The sequence below is a fragment of the Passer montanus genome, unplaced genomic scaffold (genome assembly GCF_014805655.1).
Source record: "Passer montanus isolate IOZ18808 unplaced genomic scaffold, ASM1480565v1 scaffold42, whole genome shotgun sequence".
Classification (NCBI taxonomy): domain Eukaryota; kingdom Metazoa; phylum Chordata; class Aves; order Passeriformes; family Passeridae; genus Passer; species Passer montanus.
This window is the reverse complement of record NW_024369041.1, coordinates 1,955,402-1,974,127: the sequence shown is the minus strand read 5'-3', so window position 1 is coordinate 1,974,127 and position 18,726 is coordinate 1,955,402. Positions and strand designations below refer to the sequence as shown.

Here is an 18,726-nt window from a genome sequence, read left to right as displayed (position 1 = left end):
ACCCAATCATTGTAGTAAAAAATTAGTAGCCTTCATAGAATAGTGTGTAAGCATACGTAGTGCACAATCAATTTGGATTCTGATCAGCTCTCAGTCTCCCTGTCTCTCTCTCCATTGCCAATATGCAATTATGGGGGCAGTGGGAAAACAAAGCAAGGAGGTAATTCATGTAAGACTGGGAAGTTGCAAGAGGCTGTGATGCTCTAAGTGTGGCTCCTCAGGGAGGGAGCTGTGTCACCTAGTTGAGAAATGGTCATCTAATGCAGCATGCTTGTCCATTAGTGATTAGTGTAGGCCATAAACTTTTGGAGGCTTTATTTTTCTAATTTGATTTTTGCCCATCTCCTAAAGTAGGCAGCATTCAGATTTTTTTTGCTAGCTCTTTCTGTAATGGACATTCATTTTAGTAGGATTGCAGTGTGATTTCGGGTGGAAGAAAGGACTAGCAGTTACCTGTCCCACCTGTTGCTCAGTTAGTCCAGTGCATGCAGGGAGGGAGGGTGTAGAGGAAGTGCTCTGAACAGCTGGCAGGGACTGGGTGTCCTCTGGGCTCAAGTACCAGCTCTGCCTTTTGACAGCCTCAGAAAAGTCAGTGATGCATGATGTTACCTATCCAGAAACCAAAGACTTTAGATACTCATGAAAAGTGTCATAGGATTACCTGTTATTAATGGAAATGCAAATCAAATTTAGCCTGTAATACACCCAGAAATAAAAGAATGGCAATTCTACAGTCTCAAGCTATGTCTAGTCAAGACATATTTCTTCTGTCATTGATTTCTTTGTCATTGGAAATGGATGTGCTAACTAGTATTTCTTTTTGATACCTGGCTTTGGCCCTATCTTTGTGGGTAAGGTTCCTGTACAGTTCCTGACTCTGCTTAGGAAAAAAACCCTGGAGGCTGATTACTGACAGGCATACACACCCAGCACCTTCTAAACCAGCTTGAAAATGAATGATATGTGACAATTTGATAGTGCTGCACTAGCATGAAGAATTTAATGTCATCTCTGACTTTGCAGTATAAAAATATTTGTTGTATAATAATATTTAATTTGCTGTAATTCTTCAGAGGATGTTGGGAGAAAGAGTTTATTTGGATATGAGAAGCACTAGTGCTAGATCAAGGTTTCTGGCTGTAAACAGTTGCAGGATAACTGGTGTTCCCTGAAATGAAGAAACTGGCTCTAGAACAGAGCTTGGGTTGCAATTATGATATTAATTTACAGAATTAAAAGTTGTTAAGTCATCTTCTTTTTTTCCTTTTTGTTTTCCCAGAAAGAGTTACTTACTCTTTCATCTTTACTGCTTGAATCTTTCTTGTTCTTCTGCATGTTTTTTTCTAGGTCAGGCATTCCTGCATTTCTTTTGGTATCTTTCGTTGAGGACAGAAATTGAAGTCACTTGGGGGCACTTATGGAGCCTGATGCCTCAGTTCTGGAAACAGAAAAGATTTAAAGTCCTGTGAGTAACCCATTATTTATAACCAAAATGTATGAGGGGAGTATTCCCTGTGCAAACACACACAGAAGCTTCAGAATGCAAACCTGAAGAGAAATAGAAGTACAACATTCAAAGTAGCTAAACTGAGCCCTGTGGAGATTGCCCTGACATTCTGTTTGTCTCATTTTGCTATAAATTTATTTATTCAGACTATCTGATGCTCATAAAAGGTCCCTTCTCAGCATGGTTTATTTTGTCACTGTAATTTACTTTGCAATTTATTGTGGCATAATCTGCATGCTTTGTATAGCTGTTATATGTTAGCTGGAGGAAAGAGGGGACTTCTCTTTGAATGCACTTATGTTGATACAGGTAATAATAATGTTGCATTTTTCTATATTAGGATCTTATATTTCCTCCTCTTACTATTTCATATGAAAGCACCACAGCCTTTAAATGTATTTTTCATGGCATTGCTCCATGGGTACAGTGAGGTGCTGTGCTAGAAGATGTAAAAAGGAGCTTGATGGAGATATGCCTTTTCCCTCTGCAGCCTAGAATCTCACACGGTACCAGTGCCTTGGGGCATAGCTCTGGGCTGGGGCACCCTGTGAGCCTGCCTGTGAAGGCTGTGGGAGGCCTGACAGGGGTGCTGTACCCTGGGTTTGAGCCATTTCATAGAGCAATCTTTTAAATAGCATATACTTATCCAGGGAGATGGCTTAACCTGCTAAAAGTCACAAAAGTAATCTGTGACAGGGCAAATACTTCCACTCGTGTCTCTCTGGTACTGTGCTTATCCTGGTTTTCACTTCTAAAGATGCCTCTTCGCTCTTTTCTGTGCAGGGATAAGCTATCTGACATGCACATTTTTTCTGATATACTATTGACCACAGGAAGTGATTGTCCTAATTATGACAGTACATAAGTACAGCTAAAGCAGTGAGATTTTTTTGTGTTCAGTCAGGTCTTGATGGATTAGAGATTTTCTTTTTTTCTTTTAATTACTTTGCACTGTGTCTATGAAAAATATAACACAACGTATTGACTATGTAGATTTTTTTCTGTAATCTTCAGAATTATTACACTTAGGGCACTGAAATTATTTCTACAACAGCTTTTAAGAACAATTTGGATTAAACTCTACAGTGCATGAAAGTGAGTTGAAGAGTTTTGTTTAGCAATAGGCAGAGATGGCTGTGGATTATTCCTCTCCTGAGGAATTAGCTTGGCTTTTGCAGCCTTGCAGCTTCAGCATGGCTCTGCCAATGTGTATGTGGTCACTGACACCTTGTGTTGATCCTGTCCTGCACTGGCTGTCAGTGGGGCCATGTGCTGTGAAATAGGTTGTATAAGGTTGAGAGATGTCCCTGGAGCCCTGCAATGAGGGCAAAACAGCAAATTCGTGTTGATCTGTCATCTGCTTACAGTTTCAGCCCAGGTGAGAGATGATGTCCCTCATGAAAAGGCCACATTAACTCACTGCCCTGCTCCACTCCCTCTTGTGTGCTGCACAGGGCTCATCACTCAGCCATGCACTCTATTCCTAAAACACAGGTCCAAAGCACCTCAAATAATGCACGTCCTGTGACTCTTGGAAGACTGTTGGCTTGCCCAGTTGTTTATGGGCTGGCCTCAGCCCCCACCTGCATTCAAATACAGAGCAGCCATTTTGTCTTTAGAGCACTCAAACTGTGCTCCCTTAAAGGAAAAATCCTGCTGGTATTCTTTTTGCTGGGACTTTTGTTATTTCTTTCCTTATGCTTTTTTGTCAAACTGCAATATGGTGTCACGCTGACTGAAAGTCTATATTGGCTCAGTGTCTCTAGGAAGTGCTACTACTAACAGCCCTGCATATCTGTAAAAACAGTGTGATAAAGAGTTTGGAGGTGGTAGCCTGAACTGTGCTTTTCTCTGTTGCAGGGATGAACGGAGGCTTTGTCTCTGGTTCAAGTGCTGACAGCTTAGCATCACACCCAATCCTGTATTTGCTTAATAAAGGACAAGAAAACTGACACAGGAGAAAATCCTGAAGAAATTCAAGATGACTTCAAAGTTGCTCACTAGAAAGCTGCGAGGTACGTTGTCAAAGTTATTAGGCAAAAAAAAGAAAAAATAATCCTAGCTGTTTTTATTTACAGCTGGCTTAGCTGGAGGGCCAGGGTGAGCGGCTTAGCACAGTGGCTTCGAGTCACAGCAGGCTGGGGAGCCGGGTGGCCTTCCCCACAGCTCAGAGCAGCAACTCAAATCCGTAACAAAAGGCACTGATCTCTCCGTTAGCAGATAGCAGAGGAGGACTAAAATCAGCCCATGTGCTTATACTTGAGTTCTCCTGACACGATGGACTCGGGAGGCAGCTTGCAGTATATGGTGTTGTTGGGGCAATACATTCAGTCCCCACCCATTCATCCTCACTCTGTGTTATCAGGAGGATAAGCTTTAAAGTTCTCAGGAGCCTATGCATGAAGTTAAGCGGAATGTATGCCTTGTCAGGAATACACGTGTGAAGCGCGCACTGCCGCGGCAGTAGACATTGCGAGCGGAGCCCGGAGCCGCCCTGTCGCCGGCCGTGAGCTCCCTGCGGGCCACGGCAGCGCCGGACCCGTCGGGGAGCGCTCACGCTCCGCCGGAGCCTGCCGGCACCTCCCGAGACCTTCCCAAGCCTCAGCCCCGAAGGAGCCCTTTCCCTCCCGAACCGCCCGTGGCGGCGGGACGCTCGGGCGGCGGCAAAACGGGAGGCGCCGTGGGTGCCGCCTAACCCACCGAAGGGAGCTCGCTGGGCTCCGCTCCACGGGACCCGCCGCCCTCATCCTCCCCGGCCCCAGGCTCTCCCGCAGCCGCGCCGTCGGGGCAGCGGCAGGCGCGGGGCGCGCAGCCCGCCCGTCCGTACCTGCTCGTCGGGGAGCTCCGCAGCGGCCGCCGGGCGGGCTCTGCGAGTCGCGGCGGCTCTGTCCAAGGTACCGCCGCCTCCTCCGCGGCCAGGTCCCCTCTGGGTGGGGGCGTGCGGAGGGCGGCTCAACTCCGCCGCCGCTGGCTCCTCCCCGCCCCGCCCGGCCCGGCCCGGCACGGCACGGCCCTGCCCCACCGCCCCTCCCGCTGTGCGCAACAGGCGCTGCTGCCCGCCCGCAGCGCCCAGTGCCCGCCGTGTCCCCCGGGGGCGGGCGGGGGCAGTCGGGCACAGCCGGGCTCTCCGGCGTTCTTACGGCTGTCGGGGTCAGCCTCGGCAGCGGCAAGGACAGCCCCAAAGGGCTACTGTGCTCGCAGACCCGCGTTGCCACAGGGGCTGTCGCCAGTGTCGGGAAGTGTCGCCGTGGGGCATCTGCGGCTCCTGAAAGCTCGGTGGCCGAACGGGCGGGCGGCGCTGCCAGTGGCTGCCGGCACCACGGCCGGGAGGGGTGGAAGCCGCGACGGGCGGCAGCGGTCCGGACAGAGAACCGGGCTCTGCAGGAGCTGCCGTGGGGCCGGCAGCAGCAGCGGCCCGGGGCAGCAGCTGCAGAACCCGCTTTTGCCGCTTACCACAAAGAAGCGGCTGCGGGTTAGGGAAGCGGGTCTCACCTCCCACCACGGTGGCCGCTGCTCTTTCGCGGAACCCCCGTGTCAAAGCGCCATCCCACTGTCTTAATGAGTTTTGCGCCGCCTGAGCAGCGACTCGACCGCCCCGGCGGGAGCTGCGGCGTCGCGCGTCCCGCGCAGCTCAGCGGAACCGACCGGCCGCTGCTCCGCGGCACCCAGATCCCCAGGGACGGGTGCGAGCCCTTTAATAGGTGCTGTGGCCGCTTGTAAATGTCTTTCCACCCCTCTTGCGATTACCAGTAATTATTTTTGTTTCCTATTGGGTTAAGAATTAAAACAAACGATTTTATTTTATATTAAGAGAAATGTATAGGGCAAATTATGCAGTCTGGTTCCCTTGTGAATGGATCGAAGGTTTCCACTCTTTGCAAATGTCTGAATGAAGCGTTTCACCCATCTTTTGTTTTTGTTTAATCCCTGTCGAGTCACTGAGGTGGGTGCCTTTTAATTCGGGCAGCATTTAGCACTGAGAAAGGCACCTTCCAGTATTGTACCTCGAACTGCTGGTGGCATAATTTTTGAAATATTAGAAAATTGAAATCCATTATTGTGGGGAATTAAAATTGAATTCACATGAGAATTCAAGGAGCTGGTTTTAAGCACGGTTGCAGAGCGATGTTGTTTCCTCAGACCTGTTATGCTGTGAAGAATGAATGAGAACATTTTGTACTGGGGTTTTTGCCTGTGCCATTTTGGTAGCTAGTGAGAATTATGCTCTGGGAAATAGTTCCTTTAGGGGTTACATTGAGCACAACCAGCTCCCTCCCTCAAGGAGCCCCAAAAACAAAACAAAAGACAATCAATCCCCTTCAATTCTGTTTATTCAGATCCTATTATTCTTGTAACTTGGACTTCAACATAATACAGCATATTGCACTTACCGGAGAGCAGCACAAGAGAGAAAAAAAGAGGTACAATACTTCAGTTTATTCCCAGGAAAGAATGAAATGAGACAGCTGTTGCTCTTCTTAAATATAGGAAACCAACTGAAAGTCTGAGTATATGTACACAAGATTTGCTAAGTCCCTGAATACACCATTTGAAATTTTACACATACGTTTTTGCTTTTCTTGTAATTTTTACAGAGATATACATTATGTCACACACAGTTTCAGTTTGAGAACACTCTGCACAATTATACCCCAGCTACAAAGCTGTTGGGTTTTTTGTTTTCTTTTTGGTGGTTTTTTTTTTTTGAAAGATCCCCTCAGATTTCTGCTAATGATTACTCCAATAATTTTTTTCAGCATTGTCTCCCATTTCCCACCCCCTCCAACTTGCTGGAATGCTGAGGGAAATACCGATTAAAAGTAAGTCTAGAAGAAAGCCATTACATCATGACAAAGGTTAAACTGTAGATATTGCACATCAGTACAGAAACATAATGCAGTAACATTTTCATCCCCCCGCTTTGCCTCTCTCACACATGTCTCTCCTTGCTCTTGGGTCTGGACCACATGGGGGAACCTAACTGTACTCATAGTCGGATGAGTCCTCCTCAGACACCCCTTTCAGGTCTCTGTGGTAAGAGCCCATGCCATTCTCATCCATCTCGCCCGCTGGCTGGAGGTTTTTGCCCACGCCTTTGCGCTCCTCCATTTTGATGGTGTCATAGAGTCCCTTAGGTCCTTCTTCAAGGAGGATGTTTCTCTCTGAGTGAGAGGGTTTCATTTGGCAGACATTTTTGAGAAAGAGAAGGACAGGGGCATAAAGCACATTGGCAAGCCCCATGCCCAGGTTGAGCTGCGCAAAGCCCATGGTGTGCACAATCTGGCCGGCCACGATGGGCCCCAGGGCATATGCCACACAGTAGGAGATGTCTGCAATGGCATAGACGCTGCCATAGACAGAGACGTGTCGCACGTCCACCAGGAAAGCCAGGGTGGGCAGCAGGGCTGTGTCCACCAGGGCGATGCCAAAGCAGATGCCACAGAGGGGAATGATGACCTGCCCGAAATTCCTGCAGGCGGGCACCAAGCAGGAGCTGGCACCAATGATGGCCATGCCCAGGGCCCCGTAGAACCACTGCAGGTGTGGGTACGCAGCAGCCAGCTGGACGGTGACGTAGACGCCCAGCACGTGGGGGAAGAAGGCGGGCAGCCAGGTGAGGCCCACCTCCCACTCGCTGGCCCCCATGGAATCCTTCATCCAGTTGGCGATGGTGGGCTCCAGGAAGGCTAGGGGGATGTTGCAGGTGGCCAGGGCCCCTGCCACCACGGCGATGTAGGGGTCAATCATGAGGCGGTGTATGGGGGTGCCGACAGGCATGTTGGCCCGTGCCCCGGTGCCACCGGGCGGCGCCAGGACCAGCAGCATCAGCCCGTCGAGAAGGCAGACGCAGGCCAGCACCAGGAAGGGCACCCGCTTGCCCGCGAACTCGTAGAGGACGCCGCCGAAGGGGGGGGCGGCCAGGCTGCCGAAGGAGATGCAGGCCAGCGCCGTGCCCAGGGCGCGGCTCCGCGCCGGCTCCTCGGCGTAGCGGTCAGCGATGAGGGCGATGCCGGCGGTGTCCGCAAAGGCAGAGCCCAGCCCCTGCAGACTGCGCGCCGCGAACAGCGTCGCGTAGTTCTCGGCGAAGGCGAAGGTGGCGGTGGAGAGGAACAGGACGGCCAGCCCGGCCAGCAGCGGCGCCTCGTAGCCCACGCGGTCGATGAGGGTGCCGCTGAGGGGGTTCACCAGCAGCTGCAGCATGGCTTTGGAGGCGAACAGCACCCCGATCTGCACGTCCTCGTTGCTCCCCGATGCCGGCGGGTACCGCGCAGGCAGAAGGCTCCGGTTGCCGCCGCCGCTCCCGTTGCCCCCCGCGGGCGCGGACGGGCCGGCGGTGCCCCCGCCGCCGCGCATGGCCGCGATGTAGTCGGGGATGATGGGCACGATGACCATGTAGAGCATGTTGTCCAGCAGCAGCGCCACGCACACCACCATCAGCAGCAGCCGCCGCTGCCGCCGTGCCTCCCCCATGGCGGTGCCCAGCCGCCGCCGCCGCTCGCCCACCGCCTCCGAGCGGTGGGGACGCGGCACCGCCCCCGAGGCGGGGGCCCGACGGCGCGGCTGGCCGCGGGTGCCCGGGCACGGCTGCTGGTGAGCCCGGCTCCGCGGCAGCCTCCCGGAGCTCGCCGTTGCTTCCCCCTGGGCCGGGGCGACGTGCGCCCGCCGGTGCTGCGGGCAGAGGTCCCGTGTCCTCCCAGCCCTGCGTCGCCGCTGCCTCAGCGGCGCCCGGCTCGCCTGCGGAGGTCGGCGATTGCGGGCTCTGCCGCTGTGCTGCCGCCGTCTAAGCCGAGAGCTGCTCGGGGCTGCTCCCCATCGCGCGGCGCGGGTCCGCCCGCGACGGCAGAGCTGGCCAGGGCAGGGTGTAGGGGCGCTCGGGGAGACTTGGACTAATCGGGAACGGGGCTGGCAGCGCTGGGCTGAGCCCCCCACCTCACTGGAAATCAGAGAGCATCACAATAACTGTCTTGCTGTGTGCGAGCGTGTTTCTGACACTCAGACAAACGCCAGGGAAATAATCCTCAAGTGCAGCGTTACACACTGCTCGCATTTTGTCGGGCCAGTGCAGCAGCTGGAAGAGCTGCGGAGCAAGGGGCCTCACCCGGTGCACAGGCTTTGGCATTGAGAAGTTCTCTTTAGCACAAAGCAGCATATCTGTACTCCTGTAGCAGAAATGACACGTGGGCTGATCCAAGGAGGATCTCTGCAGAAGGCTGTATGAAATAATCCCATCTCTCGGCCAAGCGGTTCCCGAGTGGATGTGGAGTTTGGGCAACTTCATTTACTTGCGTAGCTGGGCTTCCACAGCTGAAAGGGAGGTGATTTATCTGTCACTTGCTGTATCTTGCTCTGTTGCAAGAAAACATTCTAGATGGCCAGGAACACTTTAAGATGGATCCCTGCATGGAGTAGCATACAGATCCAATTGTGCTTACACAGAAGTGGAACCTTAGAAAATATTTAAAATAGCAATAGTCCTCGACATCCATATTGTCATTGTTACCATTGTTATTCATTTACTATATCCACTGTAAAACTGCAGAAATGAACCACTGACAACTGAGATAAAGCTCTTGGTCTGGGACTCTAAATAAGCTATTATCCTAAATGCTTCAAAAGGTAATTTCAGGGTGTGGAAGGGAAGTGCCTGAAGGAATAGAAGAGTCTAGCTGGAAGGGTATTGAGCTAAAAGCCAAGGCTGCTGCACTTGGCTGCACGGAGTCAAGATACTTGTCACCTGTGAGACTGGTTTAGTTGGGAAAAAATCAAACTAAACACTACAAAGTCCGTCCTCCTCTGATTCCTCAAACAGACCCTGGGGTCGCTTCTGGAGAACATGTTTCTGCAAAGGACTGTGAGCATGGGAGGAGCAGCTACCCAGATGATGAGGAAATGGCTGAAGGATGCACCTCCTGTTTGGGATGGATATCACGTTGCAGTAGGCGGTAATGGGTTGGGGGCAGAGATGACTTTGGATCATTGCTGTGCTGCAGTCAGGAGTATTGGAATCTTGGCTCTCGCTTGATGAGGCACTTTATTTGATTAAAGTTTCCCTTTTAATCAGAGATATGGTCATTTCCCGTCTCTAAAATGGAATCTGGCTCTGGGGGTCATGTCTGGATAATAAAAGGACTGGTTCTCTTGTCTCATGGGAGTTGATATCGAATTTATTACCATCAAGAGAAAGCAGAATTATACTTGTAAAATGTTGCATAATAAATTTAGCTTCCTTAGTAAATCAAATCAGCGGATACCCTTATCTGCAAGAGATGCGTCATCGCTACGTGAGCTTCTTGGACTAGACAGAACTAATGGGGAGAAAATGTACCTTCAAGTGTGGGCAAAGTTGATGGAGCCACAGTAAATTAAAGTTAAAAAAAGTCTCCCTGGTGTTTGACTTAGAAATTTATCATTATATTTGGGAAGGGACTTTAAGGTGAAATGAGCTGACTTTTAAAATTTTGTGCTTTTATCCCAAAGCCCAGAGATGTGACAATTATTTAGTTTGAGAGGAGGAATGCGGAGGAGGTGATGTACTTCATTTGTCCTCCAGTGCAGAACATGCGGGTTTGGAAAGCCCCTGTTAAAATCAAGGAGACAGAGAAGATTTTGGATCTGTGCAAAGAACAGGGATGACTGCACCAAGACTTCTACCACTTTCTTTGTTCTAGAGGCTGTAAATGAAGGAAAATAGTTCAGGGTGACTGTTTGGCAATAAAAAGGAAGTTATTATTGAATCTAAAAGAGCCCGTGGTCCAGGAAGAGAAATTATACTTAGGATCTTCAAGCTTTCAGAAAAAAAATCCTAGAAAATATATAACATATATGAGCATACGAACCTTTATGTCTGATGATGGTATCAGTTTAAATTGAATGTAAGGGTAAAGTGGGGCTTAGTATGACCAGTTGATCACATTTCTAACACTCAGCTTAAAAAGGAAGACCTACCTACTTTGGGAATTTTGGAAAAATGAGAGAGATTTCTCTCCAAACATCAAAATGAATATATAAGTAGTTAAACAGATAAAATTACTTGTGTACAGTCTGCTCTTGCTTGTCCCACTACCTACCGAATTGATAGTCCTTGTGCTTTGAAATGACAGTTGGTTTTGATGCTGTATCAGGGCAATTTTACGGAGAGAGAAAGAGAGAGAAGCAACAACTGCTGTGATGCACTCTGCTGTCAGGAATGGAACTGAGTTAATTGTGCATCCTTAGGAGCCTTTCTTTCACAGGAGAAAAAGTTTTTGCTATGAGGTGTCCAAACACAATGAGTCAGAGAGTTAAGAGTCCTCCAGGTCTGCAAAATATTAATACTCCTAATAGCCTGAGTACTTAATATCTGCAATAGAGATCTTGCCCTCTTCAGGATATGGCAATACATTCTAGCACTTAAGACTGAACTAATTATGTGTTTCTTTTTTGATTAGAAGACCTGCTAATCTGATTCTGCCAAATAAGAGAGGCTCACCTACTTTGACAAGTATGTTACAGTCTTTAGAAGTGTGGTAGAGGAAAATGGAAGAGATAAAAGGTAAGGTCCATTTTCAACAACTCAATTTCAAATGCATTTTTGTGCAGAAAATGGTCGGGCTGTCAAATGTCAGCCAATAAGTTCTTGTCATGAATGTAATTATCGAAAAAACCACAGGTATTTTGCATTATCCATTAACACACTGTTTTATGTCAGTAGTAACTGAGGTTCCTGCTCTTCCTGTTGAGCTCTAAAACCTTTGTTGCCAAGGCAGATGGACACACAGTACAGACAGAAGCACATGATGCACAGAGGAGCTCTGGAGAGCAGAGGAAAGAGGGAGTCTTGCCAGTGGCTGGTGGTGCCATGAGGTTGGGCAGGGACACGCCAGGCACGCCTTGGTGCCCCTGGTCCTGCTTTGGGTTCCAGCTGGGCTGGTTGGCAGTCCTGGCTGGGCAAGCCTTAGCCCCTCCAACCATTGATACTTTTCTGATTAGCAGGATGAGCCACCAGGCACAGCCTTCTGGAGAGACCACGTGTCTTGTAACTCTGTCAAAAGTTCTTGTGTGGAACAGGTGAAATGTGGATGGACGCTGGACATCAAAGTGTGCCCTTCCACTTCTGTGGAAGCTTTGTTCAATAGGAAAACTGCTTTTTATTAATGGTTGTCATACTTTGAGGAATGGTAAAATGATCAGGGTGGGTTTTTTAAATTAATGTTACAGCCATACTTCATGCTGCTTCACTCTTTGGAAATAGTGCTTAGAGAGAATGGAAAAATAGCTGAAGTTAGGGAAAATAAGAGAAAAAGCAATTCAAGGATTTGTGTCTAAGCTTATGTCAGTTCTAGCAATAGCTGATGTTCTGGATAGTTGTAATGGACATCTTTTCATTTAGAGTTCAAAGAAAACTAGTAAATAATGATGTATCTTCCAACTCCAAAAGTACAGGGACAAAGTATTTCTGGACATGTAAATAGCTCAGTGAATGGAATTTCCACTGTCCCTCTTGGAGAATACTTATCTGTCCAATAACATTCAGGGATTGAATAGTCTCCTGATGTTCAGTCTGAAATTTGTTTTCCTGTTTTGTTCCTGCTAAGCCTATGTCTACCATGTGCATCACCTCAAAACACTTTTTTCTCTTCATATATCCTTCAAGCATTTGTTGTGTTAGTCCCAGACTAGACAAGGATGACAAGTGGTGCTGGTCTATGAGATGCAAGAAGCAGCTATAGAATCTGGGAAGATGCTCCTCCCAATGACTGCTTCTCTTCCCAGTCCTTATTCACCATTTTTGTCCTGTCATGTCTTTCTTTGCTCTTTTGTGGAAGGCTGTCAAAATGTTCTCCAACCAACCACAAAAGTATATTTTCCCCCCAAAATTATCCTGGTTTTCATATTTTCAGTTATAAAAATACAGAATCTATCCTTGCTCCAAGACTCTTCAAGTTCATTTCTGATCCAATTTTGCAGGGAACAGGAGCTGAAAGAATGTTTGGATGCTCCTGATTCGTAACATCCTTCTCCACTAGCTACTCATCTCTGCTCAACTTTTGGGGCTTTACTGCAGTCCAAATCAAATTCCTCATTGCTTAACAGCCTTTCAGAACTGTGATAGCAGGAAACACATCTTCCACATGCTCACAAATAGTTTCTTGGGCTTTAAAAGTGGTGTCAGATTGGCAATTTGGTTTGCTGACTGTTCAAATAAGCATTTCCATCATGCTGGACATTCTCCTCATGCTGACTACAGAAGAAAGATATATCAAAAAACCTGTCAGATATTTTGGATTGGTAACCACAAAGACATTCATTTGTCCAAAGCACAACAAATTAAATGTGAATGTTTTATTTAAATGGGGAGGCAAATGTCTTGGGAAATAATTAAATATACGTTTGAAAGATATATTGTAAGTGACATATCCCAGTGACAGGATACAAGTCAGCTTGTATCTTCTAACTATTTAAGAAAAATTTCACTGTCAGGAAAAGCTCAGGCATCTGGCAATTTTTGTAATGCCTTTCTACAAAATTATCGTGAAGGAGAAAATTCCAAGTATGAACTAGGCATTGGTGTCAGGAGACAAACAATGTGAAATTGTAGTGGGTCCTACTTTCCCATGGGACCTAAGGTAATCAGAAAAAATAAACCTAGATAACTACTCATGTACATCTAATGCATCTAAATATCTAAACCTTAGCTATTTACTCGTGTCCATATATTGTATGTTAGGCTTGTCTGTGGCAGCATTTGCCACCAGACTTGCCTATCTCTTCCCAGTCCACTGTTTAGTTCATAAGAAGTTATATTTCTGTAGCTTTCATCCCATGCCTTAACATTTTGAATAGCTGTGGCATTTCAAAGCATTGAAAAGTGCTTGTAAAGAAGTGGAAATAATGCTCCTTTCTACAGTATAGATAAAGCCAGTGGAGACTGAAGCCAGCTTGAAGATCGTTATAGGTGTGTGGGATTAATATTCACACAAATTTAGGAAGGGAAATCAGGGGTGCATCATGTTTCCACCTGAGGAGGTTCCAAGACTGATTCTTAGACTGCTGGCCTGAGGCTGGTCTTGGGATGGCATGAGTCACTGGTGTCACTGTGAAGCTGCTGTTGGAGTGAAGGCTTGGAACTGGTTGTCAGTGGAGACAGAAGAATGAAGTTAGTGATTTTTGTGGTGCTTTTTTCACTGGGAGTATCTGCTGTAGTCTCTGTTTCTACTGCAGCTTCAGAGCAGTATATAGTCCATCTGTGGTCTTTGTCAGCTGGAGGCTCTTCTTTGCAAGGTACAAAGGGCAGTGACTCCTGCTGGTGCTTTTAGATCTATCAAAGCACCCTCTGGTATTTTTGAATAAAGTTGAATAATAGTCTGTACTTAATAATACATGAGGCTTTTTTTTTTGTTTGTGAACCATCTAAAAGTACTTGTATGTAGGCACAGAGTTTGTGGTGATTGGGGTGGGTTGGGCCAGCCTCATTCCCAGTGGGCACAGCTGTGAGCAGCAGGTGAGCAGCACTGACAGCAATGAGCCAGGGAGTGCCCAGGGGCACTGACCAACCTCCAAAGGGAGCAGAGGGCACACAGGGGCAGTGCATCAACGTGAGGGGATAAAAGGCTGGGCTGAGGAACAAGAAGGGCAATGCTTGCAGCCTTCTGGAGTGGAGTGATGTTACTCTGTATGGGCAGACACCTGAAGCCTTCTGATGTGGTATGGTGTTACTGTGTATGGGTAAATGCCTGAGGCCTTCTGAAATTGTGTGGTGATGCTCTCTCTGTGGTGGCTGTCTGGACTGTGGCGTGTGCTGAGGCACTTGTACTATTGTCTCTTATTTTGTGTGAAAATATTGTAAGTTGCTCTTAGCATGAAGGTTGTCCTCAGACAAATTGCTGCAAGAATGAGGTGCCTGACACTAGAAATCTGGACTGCACTGACTGGCTGTCAGGGGTGGAGAGTAGTAACCTCCTGTTACTTTCCTGCTTGGGCTGGAAGCACATGGAGTTAATGTTAGTGTCTCATCCTGAGCATGTCGTAAGTTGCTCTTAGCATGAAGGTTGTCCTCAGACAAGTTGCTGCAATAATGAGGTGCCTGGTACTAGAAATCTGGACTGCACTGACTGGACTGGCTGTCAGGGATGGAGAGTAGTAGCCTCCTGTTACTTTCTTGCTTGGCCTGGAAGCACATGGAATTAATGTATCTCAGCCTGAACACGTTTATGCCCCCCAAACTGCAAAGTGGATCATAAGTGGAATAAACTTCATAAAAAGTGGTGAGATTTGACAGCACAGCTACTGAGTTTGTGTTTAGAAGTTGTACTGAGAGCTCTCTGGAGGATTTGAAAATCCAAGGAGATGAAGTCCATTTACTACTAACCTAGGCAGGACCAACTGGGTAGCAGGAGGAATACCTGGGAGAAACAGTTGAGAGAGCTCCTGCTCTGAGCCCTCTTGGAGGTGGGAAAATGCATGGGATTTGCTGTCAAAATATGATGGGACTGGTGGTGTCCCAGTTGTAATCCCAAAGAATGCTTGGTTATGTAGGTTAGATTCAGAAGCAGAATTTCAGTTTTCTTAAGCAGTTTGGCACAGTTGATGTGTGGGAGTTTTTTTTGTTTTGTTGTTTTGTTTCCTTATGTTTTTTTTTTGTTTTTTTTTTTTTTGTCCCAGAAGCACAAAACTGTGGGGCAAGTTTTCTTTGACTTTCAGTTAGATGGTGGCACCTGCAGATGTACTTAATTCTTTTCTAATGTACCCAATTGTTTTAATTGTGAATATTGCAACAGAATGGAAAAGTACTTTGGTTCTGTGGGGTATCCTGTTTTCTTTTTTTTTTTCCCCAAAGCTTTGCAAGTTTTTATTGGTATTGGTGGGGTATCCTGTTTTCTTTTTTTTTTTTTCCCGAAGCTTTGCAAGTTTTTATTGGTACTGTTGAGAACTGTTTTTCAACTCGTACTATATAAGCATTATGTATTCTGTGCATTTCATGACCTAAACTGTATGTATGGAACAGAAGGCTGCTCTTTGCAGGTTTCTGTACTATGTGCACATCCCGTGAGTAAAAGGGAAATGCAGGGAACATGCAGCAATGAGCTGAAGGGTGTTGAACATATACTGTGAAGGAAACTGATTCTAATTAGAGACAAATGAGGTTGAATTTGAAGGGAACTCTTTACCTCCTGACAAGATTTTAGGAATTCGTTGGGTTCCAGTAATTTCCTAACAGTGAACTTTAAAGAGATTTTCCATTTCCTTGATTGCTGCTATATTTAAAGAAGATGGCACTTGAGAGTTGAGAGCAGGACGCAGTGACCTTGCCTTACCCATAACGCCAGTGGAAACCACTGTTCTTGGAGTGCTGTAATTCTGCTCTCACTGGGAGGCTGCCTTTGATTTCAAGGCAGAAGGCTGGAGCTCCCACATGGGAGACTGCTGTCCTGCATCTCTCACTGTGCATGCATTAACTGGAGAGCAGGCATCAGATTAACATCCCTAGTGCTGTCATAAATCAATCTGTGTATGCTTAAACAAGTTACATCAGCCTAATGGGAAAAGATGTGGTGAGACAATTAAAAGAATTAACCCAGAGCAGGGGGGTCGATAGCATGCAGTAATCTGTTGCTGGCGTGTGACGACCAGGCGCCATGGCAGTTCTGGCAGCCAGTCCCTGCAGGGATTGAACCCCACTCTCTCTTGGGAAGGCTGATGCCTTTTCAGAGGCTCTGGCAATGGGGCTCTGGGGTTTTCGAATGCTTGAAGGCTGATGAGGTTTAATTATTTTTATTATTAATTTTTATTGCTCTGAGGTGGAAAGCAGCTGTGTGTGAATGAGTTCACTAGTGCATGTGTAAATAAGCCAGCTCAGAGCCTTCCTGCCAGTGGAATCAGAGCATAAGCAATAGGGTCCAATCAATTTTAGTGATTTAATACTGTCTAGGTAAGCTTTTCTTCTTACTGACTCAAGAAGGTTGCCTTACAATACTGTTCTTATGCTGTAGTGGGTTGCCTAAATTGAGCAGTGCAATGGCTGCCAATGGAAACCAGAATCTCAGACTTCTTATTAGATTTAGTACAGTGGTCATTATGGTGAATTTAATTATGAAAAAGGCAGAGGAGGATTGCTAAAAAAAGAGATGGTTTTGTTTCCTTTACTCCTCCCCACCTTGTGAAAAGTCAAATCGATGATGTGTGTCTATCAGGCTTACAGTCTTAGAGCAAGCATTGCAAGCTCCCAGTCGAGTTCAAGACAGTTGCACAGGGGTCTTTGAAAAACAAACCTCTATCTTCCTCAGCCAATATTCAGGACCTGAATTCAGTTCACCAATGTCTTGTGTGAATTAATGGAAGCCTCAGCTCCTTCATTTCCCTTGAGTCTGCTTGTTGTTTCCCTGGAAAATTTCTTTTCTGTGGGGCTACTTGTGCCTGGAAAACACAGTAAATGTAATGTACCTGGGACTAACGTAAATCTCCTCCTTTCCTGCCAGTGCAATGCAAAGAAAGTCAAATTGTGAGTTGTGGGAGTTTGTCACACAGGTATGTGTCAGAGAAAGGCAAGGGAGTCAAGAGGAAACGGAGAGCTGGTGGAAAGAGACACTTGCAGCATTGTCTTTGTGTACTTGACCCTCTTTATTTTTCCCTGTAGCTTTCTCATTTTCAGGCAGAGAAATCCGTGCTTGCAAAAAGTTTTCTTTTCCACTTATCCCCAGGCAGCACAGTGAAGTGTTACTGGGACCATAAGGGGCAGCATCAGGAGTTCATGGTGGAGTGCAAGGAGTTCATGGTGGAGTTTCCCCCCTCTGGAGGAGAAACTCCATCATGAATCTCAGAGCATGTGATGTTGACACTCTGAGTCCACCAGACCACCAAATCCAGAAGAGTGAGGCTAAATGCCAGTGGTGTCTCCAAGAAATGAAGTTATTGGCTATCCAACCTTTTGCTTGCTAAGTGTGTCTCTGCTCAAGGCACATCTGCTACATTACAGCAAAGCCAGCAGTGAGCAGCTCATGGTGCAGTGTCCTCCATTGCCAGAGGGCTGTGGCAAAGGTGGTTTGATGGAATTGCTTCCCCAGCTCACCTGTGTGTGACTTGATTTTTGTGTGTGTTGTGCTTAGATATGTTTTTGGTGGACGTGATGAAGAGGTTCAGGAGCAAAGAAAGGATCTTGCTGGCCCAGGAGACCAGCAGCATGGAAAGGCTGTTGAGAGACGCAAAAGGAATGCTGGCCCTAGTTGCTCTGCTTTCTGCTTGCTGTTTTGAAGCATCCTGGCAGTGAGGTACCATGCAAGATCAACTTTGTGGCCATTTTCCAGTGTGCCAGTTACATATGTAATGGATCTCATTTGGGAAACCCCACCAGGACAGAGCAGGGGTAGGGGTTAGTGCAAACCTGGCTTTTACCCTTCCCTAGCATCTATCCAACAGCATCTTCTAGCACAATGCCTTTAGCAATCATCGAACTTTTGACCCCGGTCTCTGAAGTAATGCCAAGTATGTTTAGCACACATACAAATGAAGTGGAAATCATTATTGGCTTGCTCATGACCTGCTGAAAAATGGGTCCCCTCCGGGGGCTCTGTTTGCATTTCCCTCAGTCTCTCTGAGCACTCAATCTTTCAGCAGTTTCATGTGCTACAAACTGAGCACCACTGTGCTTTTCATTGGATCGACCTGCCACTGCCTGTTCACTCCAAACCTTCCCCTGCCTTGTGTTTTCTGAGGCAGCAGTAACAGGGCTCACACCTAAGCACCCCCCAGAACACAGGTTTGTATTGTACCATGTTTATATTGTACACACAGGTGTGACTTGGGACCACATCTAGCTCACGTCATGCTGAGAGCTGCTCTCAGCCTGTCCTTCAACTACCAAGCCCCAGGAAAAGGAAATGCAGATTTGTAGGCTGTCAGGAGGCTCTGCTGATCCAGATGACTGGCAGTCCAAATGGCAAGCTTTCTTCCAACCCTGAATTTTATTTCTCTGCTTTCCCTCTGCATGCATATATTCATTTTTGTCTGGGCTGCCATGAGGATTGACAAAGCTGATCTCTTCTTTAAATGTCCATCACTGGAGCCCCTTCTCTTCAAAACAAAGAAATGTTCAAAAACTCAGAAACCTCTGAATTATTTATCTGAAATATGGCAATAAAATATATTATTTTTATCTTTATTTCTTTTCTAAGCAAAGCTACATATAAAGTTTGATATAAGGTCAAAGATTATTGAGATAATTTCTACTTACTCTGTGTAGATAC

At 47.0% G+C, this 18,726-nt stretch overlaps 2 protein-coding genes and 1 long non-coding RNA gene across 3 annotated transcripts in view; 1 reads left to right on the top strand and 2 right to left on the bottom strand.

The window, feature by feature from the left end:
- The window catches only part of CHAT (choline O-acetyltransferase), a 37,164-nt gene extending 32,740 nt beyond the window's left edge, over positions 1–4,424 (bottom strand). Inside the window, exons 1-2 of the mRNA XM_039719679.1 lie at positions 4,335–4,424; positions 1,294–1,438 (exon numbers count right to left, since the gene is read on the bottom strand). Coding sequence (XP_039575613.1) covers positions 1,294–1,356 — 63 coding nt within the window. The 5' untranslated portion in view covers positions 1,357–1,438; positions 4,335–4,424. The remainder of the gene's footprint in view (positions 1–1,293; positions 1,439–4,334) is intronic.
- A 1,777-nt stretch (positions 4,425–6,201) lies between these two features.
- SLC18A3 (solute carrier family 18 member A3) lies at positions 6,202–9,783 on the bottom strand. Its single transcript, XM_039719601.1, has 3 exons — positions 9,760–9,783; positions 9,383–9,492; positions 6,202–8,441 (listed from the first exon to the last, which is right to left on the bottom strand). Exons 1-3 carry the CDS (start codon positions 9,781–9,783, stop codon positions 6,485–6,487), a joined length of 2,091 nt encoding a protein of 696 aa, XP_039575535.1. The 3' UTR covers positions 6,202–6,484.
- A 4,274-nt stretch (positions 9,784–14,057) lies between these two features.
- LOC120507263 overlaps positions 14,058–18,726 on the top strand; it is a 29,721-nt gene continuing 25,052 nt past the window's right edge. Inside the window, exon 1 of the long non-coding RNA XR_005628707.1 lies at positions 14,058–14,191. This is a non-coding gene — a long non-coding RNA (uncharacterized LOC120507263). The remainder of the gene's footprint in view (positions 14,192–18,726) is intronic.

Excerpts from the sequence above, each read along its gene's own strand:
- SLC18A3 (XM_039719601.1), bottom strand. The coding sequence starts at position 9,783 with ATGACGCATCTCTTGCAGATAAGG. Across the intron at positions 9,493-9,759 it reads CGCATCTCTTGCAGATAAGG|CACAGCAATGATCCAAAGTC; the intron begins GTATCCGCTGAT and ends TCCTGACTGCAG. Across the intron at positions 8,442-9,382 it reads GCCATTTCCTCATCATCTGG|TGAGGTGGGGGGCTCAGCCC; the intron begins GTAGCTGCTCCT and ends TCTGATTTCCAG.